The sequence below is a fragment of the Crinia signifera genome, chromosome 9 (genome assembly GCF_055691185.1).
Source record: "Crinia signifera chromosome 9, ASM5569118v1, whole genome shotgun sequence".
Classification (NCBI taxonomy): domain Eukaryota; kingdom Metazoa; phylum Chordata; class Amphibia; order Anura; family Myobatrachidae; genus Crinia; species Crinia signifera.
The window spans coordinates 16102388-16125081 of record NC_139225.1 but is presented as its reverse complement, the minus strand read 5'-3'; the positions used below and the strand labels follow the sequence as shown (position 1 = coordinate 16125081).

At 48.8% G+C, this 22694-nt stretch overlaps 3 protein-coding genes across 3 annotated transcripts in view; 1 reads left to right on the top strand and 2 right to left on the bottom strand.

The window, feature by feature from the left end:
* The window catches only part of EXD3 (exonuclease 3'-5' domain containing 3), a 136498-nt gene extending 134906 nt beyond the window's left edge, over positions 1–1592 (bottom strand). Inside the window, exon 1 of the mRNA XM_083161156.1 lies at positions 1478–1592. The gene's annotated coding sequence lies outside the window, so the exon portion shown is untranslated. The remainder of the gene's footprint in view (positions 1–1477) is intronic.
* NOXA1 (NADPH oxidase activator 1) lies at positions 580–18534 on the top strand. The gene is made up of 16 exons (XM_083161160.1): positions 580–1562; positions 6835–6917; positions 7579–7687; positions 7816–7953; positions 8397–8504; positions 10633–10692; positions 12192–12229; positions 12803–12941; positions 13078–13137; positions 13508–13598; positions 13985–14034; positions 14119–14415; positions 14873–15045; positions 15227–15332; positions 16801–16924; positions 17964–18534. Exons 1-16 carry the CDS (start codon positions 1389–1391, stop codon positions 18062–18064), a joined length of 1851 nt encoding a protein of 616 aa, XP_083017286.1. The 5' UTR covers positions 580–1388; the 3' UTR covers positions 18065–18534.
* LOC146037184 (ectonucleoside triphosphate diphosphohydrolase 8-like) overlaps positions 18379–22694 on the bottom strand; it is a 37123-nt gene continuing 32807 nt past the window's right edge. The window contains exon 10 of the mRNA XM_083161161.1: positions 18379–22033. Coding sequence (XP_083017287.1) covers positions 21818–22033 — 216 coding nt within the window. The 3' untranslated portion in view covers positions 18379–21817. The remainder of the gene's footprint in view (positions 22034–22694) is intronic.

Sequence of the window (22694 nt, the reverse complement as noted above, 5' to 3'; positions counted from 1 at the left end):
GGGTTCACTGCTGTGACGGCAGGTTGTAGTGAGGAGATCGCTGCTGTGACGGCAGGTTGTAGTGAGGAGATCGCTGCTGTGACGGCAGGTTGTAGTGAGGAGATCGCTGCTGTGACGGCAGGTTGTAGTGAGGAGATCGCTGCTGTGACGGCAGGTTGTAGTGAGGAGATCGCTGCTGTGATGGCAGGTTGTAGTGAGGAGATCGCTGTGGTGACGGCAGGTTGTAGTGAGGAGATCGCTGCTGTGACGGCAGGTTGTAGTGAGGAGATCGCTGCTGTGATGGCAGGTTGTAGTGAGGAGATCACTGCTGTGATGGCAGGTTGTAGTGAGGAGATTGCTGCTGTGATGGCAGGTTGTAGTGAGGAGATCGCTGCTGTGACGGCAGGTTGTAGTGAGGAGATCGCTGCTGTGATGGCAGGTTGTAGTGAGGAGATCGCTGCTGTGATGGCAGGTTGTAGTGAGGAGATCACTGCTGTGACGGCAGGTTGTAGTGAGGAGATCGCTGCTGTGACGGCAGGTTGTAGTGAGGAGATCGGCGCTGTGATGGCAGGTTGTAGTGAGGAGATCGCTGCTGTGATGGCAGGTTGTAGTGAGGGGGGAACACTTCTCCCCTGCTAGGCAATGTCGCACCCCATTAGACCAGGACAGTAGATTCCCGGGCTATCCGGTATGTATAGTAGTCCTATGTGTGTCGGAAGCATCCTATGCGGAGGTGCTACAGACGGCACAGTGTTACTCCAGGAATTCTGCATGTGCTGTGTGGCATTGACGGTGCCTTGTACATTCCTTGTTACGCCACTGGCTATGGGATTTGCTGCCCTGGCAAGTACCTACTGTGAGATATTCCAGATCAGGGGCACAGAGAGGGAGTGGGTACTGATGGGATGGGCTCAGGCTTGTTTAATCGGCACAGCAGGGATCTCTGCAGGCGAAAGACTGTTGACAGAAGTTAAAACTCCACATGAAAAAGGTTGACACATTAATTGTTCAAGTTTTTTGATGTGTAAATGTCAACACTTGTCGACGTGGACTCCCAACGAGTGTAATACATCCTAACTACGCTCGTCATGCTTCGGGCCAGATGCCTCACTCCCCTACCGCTGCACCTGGCGCACCTTACCGCTCCCAATAAGAGATCATGTCGATGTTTCAGTATGAGAACATTTTGCTGCCTCTCTCAGGCCCTGTGTAATATTAGGGAGCGTGGGTCAATGTTACCCTACGGAGCGTGGTTTCTGGTAATGACACAGGTGACTATTGTGCAAGTCAGGAATGTAACCACCTGCAGACGTGCTCTGTCATTAATGTCACAGGGAGGGGGGGAGGGGGACAGGTAGCTGCACTTCCCGATAGGTACAGCACTCCGCTCTCATCCACACCAGTGCAGGATGCCGTACAAGGACCTGGTGAAGTGCTGGCATGAGGGGGTCCTGGCTGCAGACAACAAGAACCTGGATTCGGCTTTGCAGCACTTTACCTGCATCGAGGATCCTCCCTCTAAGATCTTGTTCAACATCGGGAGCATCCACCTTCTGCAGGGAGAGTTAGAGCACGCGCTGCAGGTAACTAATCCCTGGTTACTGGTTACTGTGAGTCCCAGTACAGGAGCAGGAACCGCGCTCCGCATGTATATCACTGTGCTCTGCACTCTGCAGATAACTAATCCCTGGTTACTGTGAGTCCCGTTACAGGAGCAGGAACCGCGCTCCGCGTATATATCACTGCGCTCTGCACTCTGCAGATAACTAATCCCTGGTTACTGTGAGTCCCGGTACAGGAGCAGTAACCGCGCTCCGCATGTATATCACTGCGCTCTGCACGCTGCAGGTAACTAATCCCTGGTTACTGTGAGTACCGGTACAGGAGCAGGAACCGCGCTCCGCGTGTATATCACTGCACTCAGAGTGTATATCACTGCGCTCCGCGTGTATATCACTGTATACATCGTGTATATCACTGCGCTCAGAGTGTATATCACTGCGCTCCGCGTGTATATCACTGTATACATCGTGTATATCACTGCGCTCAGGGTGTATATCACTGTACTCAGAGTGCATATCACTGCGTGCCGCAGGTAACTAATCCCTGGTTACTGTGAGTCCCGGTATAGGAGCAGGAACCGCGCTCCGCGTGTCTATCACTGCACTCAGAGTGTATATCACTGCGCTCAGAGTGTATATCACTGCGCTTAGAGTGTATATCACTGCGCTCAAAGTGTATATCACTGCGTGCTGCAGGTAACTAATCCCTGGTTACTGTGAGTCCCGTTACAGGAGCAGGAACCGCGCTCCGCGTGTATATCACTGTATACATCCAGAGCCGAATTTCCCATTAGGCACGTGAGGCACGTGCCTAGGGGCGGCACATGTTTGGGGGCGGCACTTGGATGCCTGTGATAGTACTGTCAGCCCTAATGTACCAATAACTGCAAAATGTCCACTATACTGTACTATATTCCATCTTAAATAGATTTTAAATGGATGGGACATGCAGATACTGCCCCTATAAACTGTCCTACTTAGTAACTATGTATTCATAATAAAAGAACATGTCACAGTTAGTGGCTTTTTTATAAATCCATTAAATTGGCTATTATCAAATGAGGGCTTATAAGTAAACAATAAAAATAATAGACGGGGGTGGGGGCGGCGTTATTGTTGTGCCTAGGGGCGCCGTCATCCCGAAATCCGCCCCTGTATACATTGTGTATATCACTGCACTCAGAGTGTATATCACTGCGCTCAGAGTGTATATCACTGCGCTCAGAGTGTATATCACTGCGCTCAGAGTGTATATCACTGCGCTCAGAGTGTATATCACTGCGCTCAGAGTGTATATCACTGCGCGCTGCAGGTTACTAATCCCTGGTTACTGTGAGTCCCGGTACAGGAGCAGGAACTGCGCTCCGCATGTATATCACTGTATACATCGTGTATATCACTGCGCTCAGAGTGTATATCACTGCGCGCTGCAGGTAACTAATCCCTGGTTACTGTGAGTCCCGGGACAGGAGCAGGAACTGCGCTCCGCGTGTATATCACTGTATACATCGTGTATATCACTGCTCTCAGAGTGCATATCACTGCGCGCTGCAGGTAACTAATCCCTGGTTACTGTGAGTCCCGGGACAGGAGCAGGAACCGCGTTCCGCGTGTCTATCACTGTATACATCGTGTATATCACTGCGCTCAGAGTGTATGTCACTGCGCTCAGAGTGTATATCACTGCGCTTAGAGTGTATATCACTGCGCTCAGAGTGTATATCACTGCGCTCAGAGTGTATATCACTGCGCGCTGCAGGTTACTAATCCCTGGTTACTGTGAGTCCCGGTACAGGAGCAGGAACTGCGCTCCGCATGTATATCACTGTATAGATCGTGTATACCACTGCGCTCAGAGTGTATGTCACTGCACTCAGAGTGCATATCACTGCGCGCTGCAGGTAACTAATCCCTGGTTACTGTGAGTCCCAGTACAGGAGCAGGAACCGCGCTCCGCGTGTATATCACTGTATACATCGTGTATATCACTGCGCTCAGCGTGTATGTCACTGCGCTCAGCATGTATATCACTGTGTACATCGTGTATATCACTGCGCTCAGCATGTATATCACTGTATACATCGTGTATATCACTGCGCTCAGCATGTATATCACTGTGTACATCGTGTATATCACTGCGCTCAGCATGTATATCACTGTGTACATCGTGTATATCACTGCGCTCAGAGTGTATATCACTGCGCTCAGAGTGTATATCACTGCGCGCTGCAGGTAACTAATCCCTGGTTACTGTGAGTCCCGTTACAGGAGCAGGAACCGCGCTCCGCGTGTCTATCACTGTGTACATCGTGTATATCACTGCGCTCAGCATGTATATCACTGTATACATCGTGTATATCACTGCGCTCAGAGTGTATATCACTGCGCTCCGCGTGTATATCACTGTATACATCGTGTATATCACTGCGCTCAGGGTGTATATCACTGCACTCAGAGTGCATATCACTGCGTGCCGCAGGTAACTAATCCCTGGTTACTGTGAGTCCCGGTATAGGAGCAGGAACCGCGCTCCGCGTGTCTATCACTGCACTCAGAGTGTATATCACTGCGCTCAGAGTGTATATCACTGCGCTTAGAGTGTATATCACTGCGCTCAGAGTGTATATCACTGCGTGCTGCAGGTAACTAATCCCTGGTTACTGTGAGTCCCGTTACAGGAGCAGGAACCGCGCTCCGCGTGTATATCACTGTATACATCCAGAGCCGAATTTCCCATTAGGCACGTGAGGCACGTGCCTAGGGGCGGCACATGTTTGGGGGCGGCACTTGGATGCCTGTGATAGTACTGTCAGCCCTAATGTACCAATAACTGCAAAATGTCCACTATACTGTACTATATTCCATCTTAAATAGATTTTAAATGGATGGGACATGCAGATACTGCCCCTGTAAACTGTCCTACTTAGTAATATGTATACATAATAAAAGAACATGTTACAGTTAGTGGCTTTTTTATAAATCCATTAAATTGGCTATTATCAAATGAGGGCTTATAAGTAAACAATAAAAATAATAGACGGGGGTGGGGGCGGCGTTATTGTTGTGCCTAGGGGCGCCGTCATCCCGAAATCCGCCCCTGTATACATTGTGTATATCACTGCACTCAGAGTGTATATCACTGCGCTCAGAGTGTATATCACTGCGCTCAGAGTGTATATCACTGCGCTCAGAGTGTATATCACTGCGCTCAGAGTGTATATCACTGCGCGCTGCAGGTTACTAATCCCTGGTTACTGTGAGTCCCGGTACAGGAGCAGGAACTGCGCTCCGCATGTATATCACTGTATACATCGTGTATATCACTGCGCTCAGAGTGCATATCACTGCGCGCTGCAGGTAACTAATCCCTGGTTACTGTGAGTCCCGGGACAGGAGCAGGAACTGCGCTCCGCGTGTATATCACTGTATACATCGTGTATATCACTGCTCTCAGAGTGCATATCACTGCGCGCTGCAGGTAACTAATCCCTGGTTACTGTGAGTCCCGGGACAGGAGCAGGAACCGCGTTCCGCGTGTCTATCACTGTATACATCGTGTATATCACTGCGCTCAGAGTGTATGTCACTGCGCTCAGAGTGTATATCACTGCGCTTAGAGTGTATATCACTGCGCTCAGAGTGTATATCACTGCGCTCAGAGTGTATATCACTGCGCGCTGCAGGTTACTAATCCCTGGTTACTGTGAGTCCCGGTACAGGAGCAGGAACTGCGCTCCGCATGTATATCACTGTATACATCGTGTATATCACTGCGCTCAGAGTGTATGTCACTGCACTCAGAGTGCATATCACTGCGCGCTGCAGGTAACTAATCCCTGGTTACTGTGAGTCCCAGTACAGGAGCAGGAACCGCGCTCCGCGTGTATATCACTGTATACATCGTGTATATCACTGCGCTCAGCGTGTATGTCACTGCGCTCAGCATGTATATCACTGTGTACATCGTGTATATCACTGCGCTCAGCATGTATATCACTGTATACATCGTGTATATCACTGCGCTCAGCATGTATATCACTGTGTACATCGTGTATATCACTGCGCTCAGCATGTATATCACTGTATACATCGTGTATATCACTGCGCTCAGAGTGTATATCACTGCGCTCAGAGTGTATATCACTGCGCGCTGCAGGTAACTAATCCCTGGTTACTGTGAGTCCCGTTACAGGAGCAGGAACCGCGCTCCGCGTGTCTATCACTGTGTACATCGTGTATATCACTGCGCTCAGCATGTATATCACTGTATACATCGTGTATATCACTGCGCTCAGCATGTATATCACTGTATACATCGTGTATATCACTGCGCTCAGCATGTATATCACTGCGCTCAGCATGTATATCACTGCGCTCAGCATGTATATCACTGGGTACATCGTGTATATCACTGTATACATCGTGTATATCACTGCGCTCAGCATGTATATCACTGTGTACATCGTGTATATAACTGCGCTCAGCATGTATATCACTGTATACATCGTGCATATCACTGCGCTCAGCATGTATATCACTGTGTACATCGTGTATATCACTGCGCTCAGCATGTATATCACTGTATACATCGTGTATATCACTGCGCTCAGCATGTATATCACTGTGTACATCGTGTATATCACTGCGCTCAGCATGTATATCACTGTATACATCGTGTATATCACTGCGCTCAGCATGTATATCACTGTATACATCGTGTATATCACTGCGCTCAGCATGTATATCACTGTATACATCGTGCATATAACTGCGCTGCAGGTAACTATTCCCTGGTTACTGTGAGTCCCGGTACAGGAGCAGGAACCGCGCTCCGCGTGTCTATCACTGTATATGTCGTGTATGTCACTGCACTCAGAGTGTATATCACTCGCGCTGCAGGTAACTAATCCCTGGTCACTGTGAGTCCCGCCACAGAAACAGGAACCGTGCTCCGCGTATATATCACTGTATACGTCGTGTATGTCACTGCGTTTAGCATGTATATCACTGCATACAGCGTGTATCTGCACTCAACATGTGTATCACTGCGCTCAGCATTTATGTCACTAAACAAAGCACGTATCTGTGCTCAGCATGTATATCACTGCGCTCAGCATGTATGTCACTGCGCTCAGCGTGTATATCACTGCGCTCAGCATGTATATCACTGCGCACAGCATGTATATCACTGCGATCAGCGGGTATATCACTATGGTCAGCATGTATATCACTGCACTCAGGGCCAGTATGCATGTAGCTCCTCGTAGACTAATGGCGACGTCTCTCCCCGCAGGCTTACAGTCTGTCTGTCACCAAAGACCGCTGTCTTGCTGTTGGCTTTTTTCAAAGGAGCTACATACATTTCATGCTAGAGAGGTAAGTGCAGAGCAGGGAAGGCTCCTTATCGCGTATCTGTTGTGCCACATTTACCAAGACATCTAACGTAGGCGTGGCCAATCCGGTCCTCAAGATCTATCAACAGTCCAATTATTTCAGGCCACCTTGCTGGTGCACAGGTGCAGTCATTACTAACTGTCACATTTCCCAGACCACCTAGCTGGTGCACAGGTGCAGTCATTACTAACTGTCACATTTCCCAGACCACCTAGCTGGTGCACAGGTGCAGTCATTACTAACTGTCACATTTCCCAGGCTACCTAGCTGGAGCACAGGTGCAGTCATTACTAACTGTCATATCTCCGTCCCAGGCCACCTAGCTGGAGCACAGGTGCAGTCATTACTAACTGTCATATCTCCCAGGCCACCTAGCCGGAGCACGGGTGCAATCATTACTAACTGTCACATTCTCACACATGTGCTGCATTCATTCCCAACCGACACATCCTACAGATCTACATGCAGTCTGGAAAACATGCACTGTTAGTAGACCTAGATGACCAGTTTGGCCACCCCTGGTCTATTATGAGCAGCACTTATAGGCTATGTTATTGGTTGTGGTTGAAGCAGCAGCGAGGTTGTGTACACCAATCACGTTTCCCCATGTATCACCACAGTGTATGCTCTGTCTCCCCGACAGGTATGAGGAGGCGCTGACTGACTGCCACCTGGCACTGGCTCAGCTGAGAGACAACATTGTCATAGACTACAAGCAGCTGGGGCTGCGCCACCTGCTCTTCTGTTGGGAGGTAGGGCGGTGCCTCAATAGGCTTCATGCGACGGTGCCTCAATAGGCCGATAATCGCTCGACTGCGGGAAAACCATTCCCTGCACAATTTGCTGGCTTTATCTTATCTGCCTTTTCTGCTTTGCGTAGGTTGTGTATAATACAGCCGCCATTCTCAGTCACCTGGGGAAGTGGGAGAAGGCGCACGACAAGCTGAATGAGGCCCTCGGATGCCTACCTGCGGAATCCGGAGGTCTCCGTCTGGAAGCGGCTCTGGATCAGATTCAGGTATGTCCAGGATTTTAGGACCGTTGCTGCATATTTTCCGCTCCCCCATATATGCTGACATTCCGCTTGGCAAACCCAGACATACCTGCGCAATTTGAGGTGCGCAAAGTAGATTTTGATCTGCAATTTTGTTGTGTTGCGCATTCTTAATGGATACCCATTATCTGTAACCCATTACCGACCATACCCGCCGCCATGATGGCTGGATTAAATGGATTTCGCCATATCAACAGTTTTATCAAAGGTTAACCACCTTAGCACCAGTCATCTAGGGACACATCACATTTACCTTTACAGCAGTCACGGGACCCCTGTTATCAGATACCAGACAGATCCGGGTGCTACCTGGGAATAATGTGACTAGGAAATGATTGGCTCAGCGCAGGCGTTACGTGTCAGCGACTGATAGACATGACCTCATGGCGGTTCTGTCCCCTCCACAGAGACGGGTCCTGCTCCAGCCCATGTGTGTACCGGACGGGGAACTCTTCAGGCCTCGCAAGCAAGAAGTCGATCAAATTAAATTCAAAGACTTCCTGGGTAAACCAAAGGTGAGCGGGGAACAGAACGCACCAATGACTCAGCCCAAATGTCAACAGACAAACCTTTATTCTGGGTGGAATTAGATGGAATGAACGATATACTACAGTTATATATACAGTTGTGCTCATAAGGTTACATACCCCGGCAGAATGTGTGATTTTCTGGCCATTTGTCAAAGAATATGAATGATAACTCACAAACTTGTCTTTCGCTCACGGTTAGTGGTTGGGTGAAGCCATTTATTGCCAAACAACTGTGTTGACTCATTTTAAATCATAATGACAACAGAAAGTACCCGAATGACCCTGATCAAAAGTTTACATACCCCAGTTCTTAATACCGTGTATTGCCCCCTTTAACATCAATGACAGCTTGAAGTCTTTTGTGGTAGTTGTGGATGAGGCTCTTTATTTTCTCAGATGGTAAAGCTGCCCGTTCTTCTTGGCAAATAGCCTCCAGTTCCTGTAAATTCTTGGGCTGTCTGGAATGAACTTAACGTTTGAGATCTCCCCAGAGTGGCTCAATGATATTGAGGTCAGGAGACTGAGATGTCCACTCCAGAACCTTCACTTTATTCTGCTGTAGCCAATGACAGGCCGACTTGGCCTTGTCTTTTGTATCATTGTCATGTTGGAACGTCCAAGTACGTCCCATGCGCAGCTTTCGGGCTGATGAGTGCAAAGTTTCCTCCAGTGTTTTCTGATAACATGCTGCATTCATCTTGCCATCAATTTTGACCAAGTTTCCAGTGCCTTTGTAGCTCACACATCCCCAAAACTCCAGCGATCCCGTTCCACGTGCCAAAAAGGGGCATGGCTTAATAGAAAGGAGGCGGTACTTGTGTAGTTTCACGGCGCCAGCATGGATAGTTCATACCCCCACTATCCATGTTGGCATGGAGTTGATTTTAGATAGCGTAGCGAGCCACCGAGCCCGCAGCGTGGGCGAGCGAAGCGAGCCCCGCAAGAGGACTCAGACGCACGTCGCCATGCTGGCGCCGTGAAACTACACAAGTACCAAGGAGGCATCACACATTATACCACAGACCGTAATACCCATTACACATAAAGCCACATGCCTTAATGCCAATTACACATAAGGCACACATGATGCCCATTACATACTATATAACAAACCGTAATGCCCATTACACATTGTGCCACACATCGTGATGCCCATTACACATTTGACACATAATGGCCACTTACCTTCATGCTCGATGCCAAGGGGGCTTCATGCTCGATGATAAGGGGGATTGAAATAGCTTGTTGCCAAGGGAGACTGAAATAGCTTATTGCCAAGGGGGTCTGAAATTGCTCGTTGTCCGCCACTATTTTCAAGTCTCCCGCTGGACCGAGAGCCTATAGAAATGGTCCAGCAGCCAGCAATGCTGCTCCTGATTGGCTGCTGGACCGCAAGCTCCTATTGGCTCGCAGCAGACACACCTGCTTTGTGTCCTGACTCCTGTGCCGTCCCGGCCGTGGCTCACACAGCCGATATTGTGAACCACGGCCGGGCAGCGCATGAGTCAGGGGACAGAAGTTCTGTCCCCTGACTCATGCGCTGCCCAGAAGACAGCAGGCAGGTGGCATACAGGGCAGAGATTGTGGTGTGTGGCTCCGGCACCCTGTGACCTTCCGCCCCCCTGGAGCTCGTGCTCCGCCCTCGCTATGCCCCTGCGCAGCAGTGATGCCGGTCGCAGCAGAGGAATTTATTTCCTTCTGCGAATGCAACCAAATTCCATATGCCCAGACATTCAGTTGGTATAGGGTATACGGGAACCTGCAGTTGCAGGGCAGTGAGTAAGCAGTGTCATAGAGATGACCCGCCTTTTGGGCATGTGTGTGTCGCTAATGGCGGTTGCGCATTAAGGCAAATGACCTGCACCTTGCATAGAGCCAGGGGCAAGTTTCCATGTAAGAAGTATCTGGTCATGCCGTAACCTATAGTTACAACCATATTGTCTCATGGACTCATTCAGAAATCTATACTGGGATTTATACTTTCCTATTGGCTGTGCCTGGTCTGCGATACCAGAGAGTTACATTCGGTTTAGGAAGGAGAACCAATAAGACTGATTCATGATTTTTATGAAGATATTTTAGTCCATTAACAAATTTCCTTTGTACTGCCTAGATCATCTCCTCTGTGGTTCCCAATGACCAGTACAGCGGCTTCGAGCCTCTCCGTCCCCAGGTGGGTCTGATGTAGGTTGTAGTAAGTCCTTAGTTATTTGTCGTAATATCAAACATTCAGAATATATTTAGTATAACACCAACGTGTCCTGCAAAGTAGAAATGTGCTGGGTCATAGTGATAGAGTCATTGATGTTTCTAAAATGTAAAAGTCACACATTCCTTAGCAGTCATACCCAGGACCTTCAGTCACACCCTCCTTTGTTTAATGCACAGGATTCGAACCCATGACTTTCCACATTGCAGTCAGACACATTACTCATGGAGCTATTTGCTTCTGTATGAGTGTATTTGGAAATGTGTGCCTTAAATAAAGGACTGTGTGACTGAAAGTGGGGGAGATGGGGGTGGCCAGTGCATGTGTGCACAACCCAAGTTACGGCCCTGTGGCTGGCAGCAGTCATAAGACAGTCCTGGTCCTATCTGCGTCAGGCGCAGTTACAGAGAGTTTCAGCATCTTTGTCACATAGCCCACAGCAATATGACCTGTCCACTGCCAATGGTAATACACTGGGGCGCGCAGGATAACTTGGTAAATATTTATTATATTTGGGTAGGTGTATAACTGCGTATATATTACATCACCCTGTATATAGCACATCTCTCTGTATATAGTACAGTACTGTATATAGTACATCACTCTGTATATAGTACAGTACTGTATATAGTACATCACTCTGTATATAGCGCATCACTCTGTATATAGTACAGTACTATATATAGTACATCACTCTGTATATAGTACAGTACTGTGTATAGTACATCACTCTGTATATAGTACAGTACTGTATATAGTACATCACTCTGTATATAGCACATCACTCTGTATATAGCTGTGGCGTAGCTATAGCTCCGCAGCCCCCGCGGTGGCGGGGAGGCGCAGAGAACCTGTGGGCGCCGGGGGTCTGCGGGGCTATAGCTACCGCTTACCCGCTGCTGTCCGGCCGCATCTGCCTGTCACGGTCCCGTATCTTCCGGCGCCGGCTCCTGCTGCTATAATGATAACAGACTCTTAGAAAATGGCTGCCCCCATACTGCAGACAGTTTTCTGTCTGCAGTATGGGGGCAGCCATTTTCTAAGAGTCCGTTTTCATTACAGCAGCAGGAGCCGGCGCCGGGAGAGACGGGACCGTGACAGGCAGATGCGGCCGGGCAGGTACGGGGGCCGAGGGGAGGGGAGGGAGGGGGCCGAGGGGAGGGGGGCGCCTAAAAATATGCTGCGGGGGGGGGGGGACAATTAGGTAGTTACGCCACTGGTATATAGTACAGTACTGTATATAGTACATCACTCAGTATATATCACATCACTCTGTATATAGTACAGTACTGTATATAGTACATCACTCAGTATATAGTACAGTACTGTATAGAACACACCACGCTGTATATAGCACATCACTCTGTATATACAGTATAGTACAGTACTGTAATACAGCCGTATTCCTCCTGGTAAGCTGGGAATTCCCTCCCATGCCTCTTTTCTTACTGTACGTTCCGCAGAAGCCGGGATTCTACGAGCCATGTCCAGACGCCATGCAGTAAGTGGTTATGGTTCTGGGGGTAATAGGGGCTACAGTTCTAGGGGTAATAGGGGGGTTACAGTTCTGGGGGGTAATAGGGGGTTACAGTTCTGGGGGTAATAGGGGGTTACAGTTCGGGGGGGGGGGTAATAGGGGGTTACAGTTCTAGGGGTAATAGGGGGTTACAGTTCATGGGGGGTAATAGGGGGTTACAGTTCGGTGGGTAAGAGGTTGTTACAGTTCTAGGGGTGATAGGGGGTTACAGCTCTGGGGGTAATAGGGGGTTACAGCTCTGGGTGTCATAGGGGTTACACTGCTGGGGGTAATAGGGGGTTACACCGCTGGGTGTCATAGGGGTTACACTGCTGGGGGTAATAGGGGGTTACACCGCTGGGTGTCATAGGGGTTACACTGCTGGGGGTAATAGGGGGTCACACCGCTGGGTGTCATAGGGGTCACACTGCTGGGGGTAATGGGGGTCACACTGCTGGGGGTAATAGGGGGTCACACTTCTGGGGGTAATAGGGGTTACAGCTCTGGGGCCAGACCAGGATGTAATATTGTAGCCATAATCTCACGTGACCCTCACAGAGGTCGGGATGCCGGGTATCATCGTGTCTTAGTCCATTATTACCCGGAACATTCTGCAGAGGTGGCCGTGAAAGCTAGCAGCATCGTGTACGTCCTGAATAAAGATGGAGGCTGGGCAACGGCTATCCACGACGGTCAGGTAAGTGCCCCCTACTGGCCCTTACGGCAGCGCCTAACCCCTCCCCTCTGCAGTATTTCCCTCCGCCTACAGCCATCGCTTCTGTTGTGTCTTATTCTGATTTATCTCCTTTCATGTTCTTCACCTTCTGTTATAGAAAATTCTAATTCCAACTAATTTCCTGGAACCGGTGATCGCGCCCAAAGCCGATATGAAGGTGATGACATCATTACTTCCCTTTATGTCTGTCACTAATATGCACAAACTGGTGTTACACAGATTCATTTAGGCAGCATCCAATCAGTAATGGACTTTTATCTGCCCAGTGTATGCTCAACCATGAAAGCAAGTATCTAATTGGTTCACAGGGATCAGTCAGCTCTTATGATTGGTCATTTCATGATGCAGTTAATAGATCCGGTGGCTGGGTGGGATGTCATGGCTGCCATTGGGAGACTTGCTGACTCTTCTGGGTGGCCGGTAACCTTAGCCGATTTCTGGGAGCGACGATTTTGGAGAGTAGCTAAGTATGACCCTGGGCTGGGTTGTTGAATGTCTTCTAATAGTAATATTTTCTCTTCCAACAGAAAATGAATAACGGGATCCCTCTACCCCCCGCAAAGATGCCACCAACTAGACCTAATGTGAAGCTGGCGGGCGAGCAATGGCCACCACAGGGTAGGAATTATTGTCGGGGGAATGGGCCAATCAGTTTGGTGTTTTGGTGTTACTGAGTTTAGTGAGACAATGGGGGGATAATGTAGCTGGTATCCACGCCCACCAGACACTGGCCACACCCACACAGAACTGACCACACCCACACAGCATTGGCCATACCCACACATCATAGACCGCACACACCATTGGCCAAACCCAGACAGAAGTGGTCATTAAGAAGAGTTGTTTTGCAGACCAAGCTTCTTTTTTTTTCTGTTCGTGACTATTTCCTTGATATATCAAGACTTGAAAGAGTGAAATGGACCAGTGGAAACGTTGCCCATAGCAACCAAACACTGCTTGGTGAATCAAGCCCTATGTCTTTAATGATTTGTTTTACATTACAGATCAGGATGTTCCACCACGGCCCACAGAAGACCTTCCAGAACCCATTGAGGTAACTGAGATATAGCGGGCAGAGAAGTTGCCATTCTATTAAGGCGCAAAGTCGATCTCTTGCTGAGTTCTCCTTTTCCAACAGAGAAGAACAATGGATGTCCGTGTTAGGGAAGACCAAGTGGTGGAGACAGCTGTCCACCTAAGAGGAGGCCAAGACTTGGATGTGCCTTCACCTTCTGGAGATGTAGTGGATATGGCTGTCCCTACTAATGTTATGGATGGGAAAATACTCTATAGTTCCTGTCCGATAGAACATGTGATATCTCCTCCTATAGTAGGGCCAGTAAAGGAGGTTCTGGCCCCACAAAGACCTCAGACAAAGGTGGAGACCGTTGTCACCCTACAAAGCGCTCAACACCCCAAACAGGAAGATGGAAAGGTCATACATTTATTTTTATATTTCAAATGTTAATGAGATGATGTGAGGAGTTGTATCAAACCATGGGGAGAGGTAAAGCATAAAGCAACACCTCCCCCTGTTGATTTGTTTTGCTGGTGGCCACTTTGACCCCCAAGGTACGTGCCCCTGGAGTCACGTGTTCTCCTGCTGCACATTAATTATTGCACATATACCATATGTGGTCAACCTGGTGGGTGCAGATCTAATTATTATAGAACTTCTATACCACACCCCATTAATATTGGGGGATTCTGGTTACTAAAACCCTCCGCCCCATGTGCGCCACTACCTGTGATGAGTTGAAGAGATGGGTGTTACCTGCAACACAGGTAACTGCAGTCTTACATTATGTGTGAGCAGGGAATTATGTTCCTGATAAAAGGGTCTGTAACTGTAAAGGCGCATCTGTAACTTCACGTCTGATTTCCGGACACAGGACAATCTGGACCATGCAGCAGAAGCTGGGGAGGAGGACAGCATAACCTTACAGGTACACACAGAGTTCACCGTAGATTTATCTGTGAGGAAGGACATCAGCTACCTTCAGCTGCAGCACCTTCTCAGGCAGAAGATAATGCAGCAGGGAGCCCAGATGGACATCCACCTGAGGTAAGGACAGGAGAGCAGCCATTTTCTTGGAGCCGAGTGCTCGTGATTCTGGATATGTAATTATTTTCTTATTATACCTGGTCTATTGATGCCCATGGTTGCACATGAACGTATGTGAAATATATATTTAATCTATACTTAGTATACAGCTGCAATGCCTGATACATACTCTATTGATCAGTTACAGGGATGTGGAGGCCAAACACGTGACCCCAGTGAAGGATGACGGAGACCTGCAGGGGTTGTGGGGACAGGCGAGGAACAAGCGGCTGACGCTGAGTTGTAAGGTAACAGCCTGCTGTCGTCCTGTACAATTAAAGGTGGAATATGTAATAGCGCACCTATATATGCCGCTGAAATGTAATCCGGTGGTTCCCGACCTCAATGTCCAAAGGGGATACAGTCATTTGGTCTACAGCAAGTTGGTCGACAGTCGTTAAGTCGACACCATTAGGTCAACATGGGGATAGGTCGACTTGGGTCAAGGTCAACATGGCTTTAGGTCGACAGGTCATTATGTCGACACAAGCATTGGGTCGACATGGTCTAGGTCGACAGTCAAAATGTCGACATGGGGTTTTTCACAGTTTTTTTGAGCCGACAGGCGATATTTCATGCCCTACCATCCACTAGGGCGTGGTGGGAGAATAAAATAGTGTGCCCGAAGGATGGTGAGCGTAGCGCGCCATGCGAGGGGATGTGGTGCACTTTAACCAGTGTCCATGTCAACTGTGTTGACCTTTTGACTGTCAACCTAGACCATGTCAACCTAATGCTTGTGTCGACCTAAAGACCGGTCGACCTAAAGCCAGGTCGACCTAGAACCATGTCAACCTATCCCCATGTCGACCTAATGGTGTCGACCTAATGACTGTTGACCAACTTGCTGTAGACCAAATGATCCCATTCTGTCCAAAGAGATTATCTTCACTTCTGTCCGCACAAAATGATATCACTCCAAATGAGCTCATCAATTCAACAGAGAAATTCCGTTAAATTCCAAAGCTTCCATAGATAAATCCTGTCAGATTCCGATGAGGCGTCGCACTAGTTCCAGGGTGAGAATTTCTTGTGGCTTTGAGGTACAGAAATTTTTCCATGAGTAGCCCCAAAAAACGGATACAAAAGATTGTATAGCGGTGCAGAACATCTACAATACAAAGGCCGTAAACATCCACCGACCTTACATATAGGACTTCCAGAGAGACTTTGGAGATGTACTAGCAGTGCGAGGGACACCGTATCACCAGACCATGCTAACTCCTGAAGAGGAGCAAAGAAACAGGTTTCAAAATGGAGGCTCCAGAAACCTTCCCTGCTCCTATTGGCCAGGTTCCTCCAAGCTTCCCAATCAAGGTAGCTGTAACAGGAGCTTCAACGCGTTTCAAGTAACTCCTATGGACTCTTCCTCAGAGCTTTGTGACACATTTTCTGGAAGTATCATATGTAAGATTGGTTGATGGTTATGACGTTTCTTGATATCGTAATAAAATCAATAAGTTTGTAGACGCTCTGCATTATACAGGAAGAAGCCGCCCCTTTGGCCGTGACTGAAACGCGGCAGTATGTCAGACTTTTGCTAAGCGATAAGAGGCCGTCATTTCTCCCCACTGTGGACCTGATTCTAGTGAGACGGATCTCTCCTCGCCTCAGACACCCGTCCTACTTAGTGTGATAATCTACCGCACAGGCCCCTCACTGCTCTGCGGGAGTATCTGTGACCACCTCAGCCATACTGACGCCTTCTCTGTGCAGGACGGGTATCGCTGTATGGGGAGACCCATACTCTATCGCATGGCCGCCATCTACTCCTACCCAGCCGAGGGACCAGAAGATCTGACCTTCAGCCAGGGGGATACCATAGACATCCTCTCAGAAGGTAAGAGTGTCCCTTCATTGATATCCAGCGCGGACTATGGCCCTTATTCAGATCTGATCGCAGTACAAATTTGTTCCCAAAATGGACAAAACCATGTGCACTGCAGGTGGGGCAGATGTAACATGTGCAGATAAAGTTAGATTTGTGTGAGTAATTTTGTTTCTGTGCAGCTAAATACTGGCTGCATTATTATACACACCCCACCCAAATATAACTCTCTCTGCACATGTTACATCTGCCCCACCTGCAGTGCACATGGTTTTGCCCATTTTCAGAACAAGTTTGTACTGCGATCAGATCTGAATAAGGCCTATCTGCTTAGAGTTTGCATGTTCCTCATCCTAACGGAAGAAGGTTGTGTGTTAGATAAAAGTATGTATCCGGCAGCCATGTTGGATGTGTAACCAGACCACCGCGCTAACTGGGCATTCCCCCACAATTATGGGTGGCCAATCCCGGGATCGGCGGGATCCCGGGATTTGGCCCCAAAATGTCCGGGATTTCAATCCCAGGATAGGAGTATCCAATCCCAGGATTTCGGGATTAGACTGCGCATGCCGGGCAGCTTCTGAGCACCCGCTCAAAAGCTGCCCGGCTGTTCCCGACCCGGCGTGTGGCCTGCACAGCGTGACCTCTGACCGTCACGCTGTGCAGGACGCAGCGTCCTGTCACAGCTGACCGCTCCTGGCCTCCCCTCCTGCCCAGCTAATGCTGCCACTACCTGCCCACAGGCACCAGGCAGGCACCTCCGCAGCGCTGCTCTCTGCCCCGCTCCCCCCCATGGAATTAAATCTGCGGGGCGGCACCAGGCACCGCTGCTCTCTGCCCCACCCCTGGGCCCTGGCCACCCATGTAAGTAAATCTGTGGGGAGGACGGGCATGTTTATTTATTTTTTTAGGGATGCAAATCTCGGGATCCTGAGAATCCCCGGATTTTTCAGTCCTGGAACCTGGGATACAAAAATTGCCCTGGGATTGGCATCCCTACCCACCATACATCTCACTCCCCTCTGACGATGTTACTGTTCTCCCCTGACAGTGAATGAGGACTGGCTGGAAGGTCACTGCAATGGGAGCATCGGGATCTTTCCTAAGTGTTTTGTTGCAACCATCAATGACCGAGATACACCAGGGACATAGAGGGACCTTCGTCTGACGACATAGATTTCTATTCAGTCACCTGTACAGGAAGAACGAGTGCCGACGCAGTGCCAACCTCCAGTACCACACCTATAACCTCGCACCTCATTTAGCAGTATGTACGTGTAGCCTCGGACCAGACTGTCAGCCCCTGCGCTGGATACGGTCACACGGATTCCTAAGGAGCCAGGATACCTTTCTGACCGGAAGCCGCCGTTATATTGGGATTGCTGCCTGCCGTGAGCTGCCCCAGCCCGGCATATACGACGGGGATAGACAGTGACATTTTACAAATGTATTATCAGAGCTTTTTATATGACATGAGATTATTTATTACGGTGACAGTTTGTACCATAGGTCATTGTATGTTTCCTATTAATACAGTAAAAGTATATACAATGTGACACTTGCGGCCTCTGTGTATGTTACATGGTATCTTGCACCATCATCCAGAAGAGTATTTGTTTATTCACAGATACAGCGTAGGGATGGCAATCGACCATCGATGATTCAAAATCATCGATGGTTTATGGCCGATGTCGAATACTTTTGTCATCGATGAGGGAGAACCAGATGGTTTCCCTACATCGATGGCACAGCAAAACCAATGTTTTGCTGGGTTTTTTTTTTTTTTCAAAGTGCCGGGACACGGAGCCCACATGTTTTGATTGGCCCACAGGCCAATCACTCACACATAATAGATGACCATCGATATGTAAAACTATCGATGGTCACCCATTGCATAGTTTTTCACTATCGATGGCCATGTGCACTTTTGCCATCGATGGCAACCATTGATGGCCATCCCTAATACAGTGCAACCGGCACATAGGCCCATCCTGGAGTGAATGCCACGGCGGTTGTGAAACTCTCCGAAGGCGTTCGCATGAGCCCCAACAATTGCCCGGTGTAGCGAATCGCCCCCATAATACACTGCAACACAAATCCCACAAACATCGGAATCAGGGCTGCCTATAGCTTTGCCTGTCTTTGGGGTGAATGTGGCCATAATCCTATGTCATAAATGGCGAACACAGCTCCTCACCTCTATGGTGGGAAATCAAGTGTTGTACGTGCCGGCGGTCACTAGAGGGCACCCAACGGAGCAATTTTAAATGTTGCCTCGTTCATTTGCGCACAGCTGACGTTGTGGAGATCACTGTCATCTTGCAGGGCTGGTGACTACCAGCACAATAGACTGAAGTACCCTGTACTGTCACTAGGTGGTGCCGTAGCCCAATGAAAGTTCTTTTTAGCAAGGTGCACCACAGCCCAAGCAGCTCCTCACTGGAGCCGGACATTCGGGATACGGTCATTAGGTCGACATACAGAAAGGTTGACATGGCTCTAGGTCGACGCAAGCATTAGGTTGACTTGGGCAAGGTCGACAACCTAAAGGTCGACATGGGGTTTTTTCACTGTTTTTCGAGCCAACATGTGCCGACATGCGGTATTTCATGCCCTACCATCCACTAGGGTATGGTGGTAGAATAAAATAGTGTGCCGAACATAGCGAGGCACTGTGCCCAAAGCATGGCAAGCGCAACGAGCCATGCCAGGGGACGCGGTGCTACATTTCAGTGACCGTGTCGACTGTGTCGACATTCGGGTTCCAAAAACAGTGAAAAAACTTTTGACTGTCGATCTTACCCATGTCGACCTAATGTATGTGTTGACCGAGACCGATGTCGACCTTTATGCATGTTGACCTAATGGTGTCCACCAACTTGTTGCAGACCTAATGATCCACACCCTGACGTTCTAGGGACGGACCGTCCTGTTCTGCTCTTATCCTAGGTTACTAGGAGACATATAAATGGGCCATAATGACAGGATGAGGAATGGTGGACGTGACATTCAGCAGCGGCAGCTGGGGGATAGGTATCCAGAGACGGCTGTGTCGGTATTGACGTCACCCTTATGTTGTTTTACCCAGCACAATAGTCTGCATTCTAGGTGTGGGTATCCGTATGGCTGACACACAATGTCTACATCAACATTGTCCACCTTTTTCTTGCTGCCTTTTTGCTTGTGTTTTTGTCAATGTCGACCTTCTGCTGTCGATGTAATGACTGTCAACTTAGATATTGAGCCTGATTAAAACCTGATCACACGCCTGCGAATTTGAGGACAATTATCAATAGACTGCACATACTGTAGTATGCATGCATGACGCCATCCTGCAATAACATCCTGCTACTTGTTTGATCACTGGCCAGGGCCGGATTAAGGGGGGGAGGGGCACATGGGGTCAGTACCCCCCATCTCTCTAGGAGCCCCCTGTGGTTGGCATGTATTTTATAGCTAAAGGCTTTGTGCATGGCAGTGGGGTAGTGCTGCAGCTTCACCTATCTGCCAATGATTAATGGTGCTGAGCATCGGGAGCCGAGGAACACTCACTGCACAAGTGCAGCGCATTACTGGGAGACTTGTGCTGAACTTATCATATGCTTCTCAGGCCCATGGAGGACAGCAGCAGCAGTGGCCTCATCATGGGAGGGTTTTTAATTAGAGGAAGCGCTGAGCCTGTCAGAGTAAGGTACAGAGGGACAAACACAGGCTTTTCATGTGGTATTTTATATATATATAAATTTATAGTAATCCCCCCCTGCATTTACCCATTGACCAAGTTTATACTGCCTTTGCTCTGTGTTTTGACAGTGTAATATTCTCCTGTGCAGTTTGCGGTCAATAATGACAAGTGGGAGGGGGGCCCCCCGAAGGCTTAATCCGGCCCTGTCGCTGGCTGTAATCTGGGAGTGTCAGGGAAACCGCAGGTGTGTAACAGGAAGTCATGTGACATCAGCTCTGCCCCCGATCAGTCTGATTGTATCGCAGCTCCTGGGCTACGTACAGACTGTGCACATTGGGGAATCATTACATGGTGAGCGGCTGTTATCTGGGAGTGTCAGGGATAATGCAGGTGTGTGAGGGGAAGTCATGTGACGTCAGCTCCCCCCCGATCAGCCTGTTTCTCTCGTAGCCGATGAGTAAATCCTGGGCTACGCACGGACTGCGTACACATCTGATGCGGTGCGCGGCTGCGGATGTATTTGCTGCTAATGAGAGGTCGGCGATATTTTCGTAAGCTGTGCTCCGCAATTCTCCGGCTGACCTAATCCCCCCAATTTTGGATGTTCCAGGGGAGTACGCATGTACGGTTGCAAATTTTATATCACTTTCAATAAACAACACAGTACACAGCGCTGTACACTGAGGGGTATACTACAAATAAAGTGCATCCAATTACATGTCACAGAGGGTAATGCTGGTCTTGCCATCTGAGCTCACACTCTACGGGGTGGAGTTACTAAATCTTCTACAAACGGCGATGTTGCCCATAGTAACCAGATTCTGTCTATCATTTTCTAGGATGCAACAGAGGGATAGGCATACGTGGTTATTGTATGACAGCCGACCAATAACAGAGCAGCCATTGGCGACTGGCGTCCCTGTGTGGCAGTCGTTCTCCCTCCTCGCGATGCTTCCTGTAACAGATGAACATCAATATATACAGTGCAATCAGAGAGAACCCCATAATCATCGCCGATAGGATCCCCCCATCCCAGGATCAATGGCGGACTGTGGCAGGAGTCCTGTGGGGGGGACTGTGTAGACGTTACTGGGCCAGGGTGCAGTGTAATCAACCATGTATTCTAAAAATTATTTATATCCCCTAAGTGCTCCTATAGATCAGTAATAGTCCTACAGATGCCGCCCCCCCCCATCCATCCCGGGGTCCTGTCTCCGATCTCATGTCCATTCTGCTTGGCCCGAGCAGGTGTTCCGGCAGTAACAGTGTAAGGGAGCGGCCACCAGTCCCGCCGCCACGCTCAGCACGATAAAGAATATGGCTGACACCCAGATGTTGTAGCCGTGGGCCTTGAGCAGAGAGGGACCCTCCGAAGGGATCTGATTGGTCAGGTTCAGCATGTACCCCAGAGTCCAGCCGACATCAGCATTACCAGCCTGAGGAAGGGGGGGGGGGACAGCGAAGCAGTGACATTACATATCAACATTATCTATATTAATAATCGTTATGTATATTCTATATATATATGGTCTGCAGCTATACAATCTATACCCTATATGTATATTTTATATCTACAATCTACGGGGCATAGTTATTAATTACCCGATAATTATGTATATACTGTAGGAGGACTTTTCTGAGTGACATATTTCTATGATGCGGTTGCCAGAGCAGGACATACACCAGATTAGGGCTTTTGGTCTGTAGATTTGCTAAATTATATCGGCATTGTAATCGGTTGCTTCATTTCGGAGTTATGTGCCAAAACATCTGCCTGCTGCATCACTATTGTGCTCTGGAATATATTATAGTGTCCTGGAACATGTGACCTGGTCTGGAAACTGTGACTGTTATTTGCTGCCAACCACTAAGCAGGGATTTTCCAAATTTGACTCCTAAGGGGGCGAAACGGGCTGAAATGTTCCAACCTGCAAACCTTTGCCCCATTGAAGTCGGGCACATCAGCTAGTCATTTCTTATTGTTCCTGTGTGTCCCTATTTATCCTATATAATAAAAGGCCAACTGCTCCTCAGCTGTATGGGGGGCATTGAAGTGTTGTGGTTACAGCAGCAGTAGCGGGAGCATCGCTGCATCTC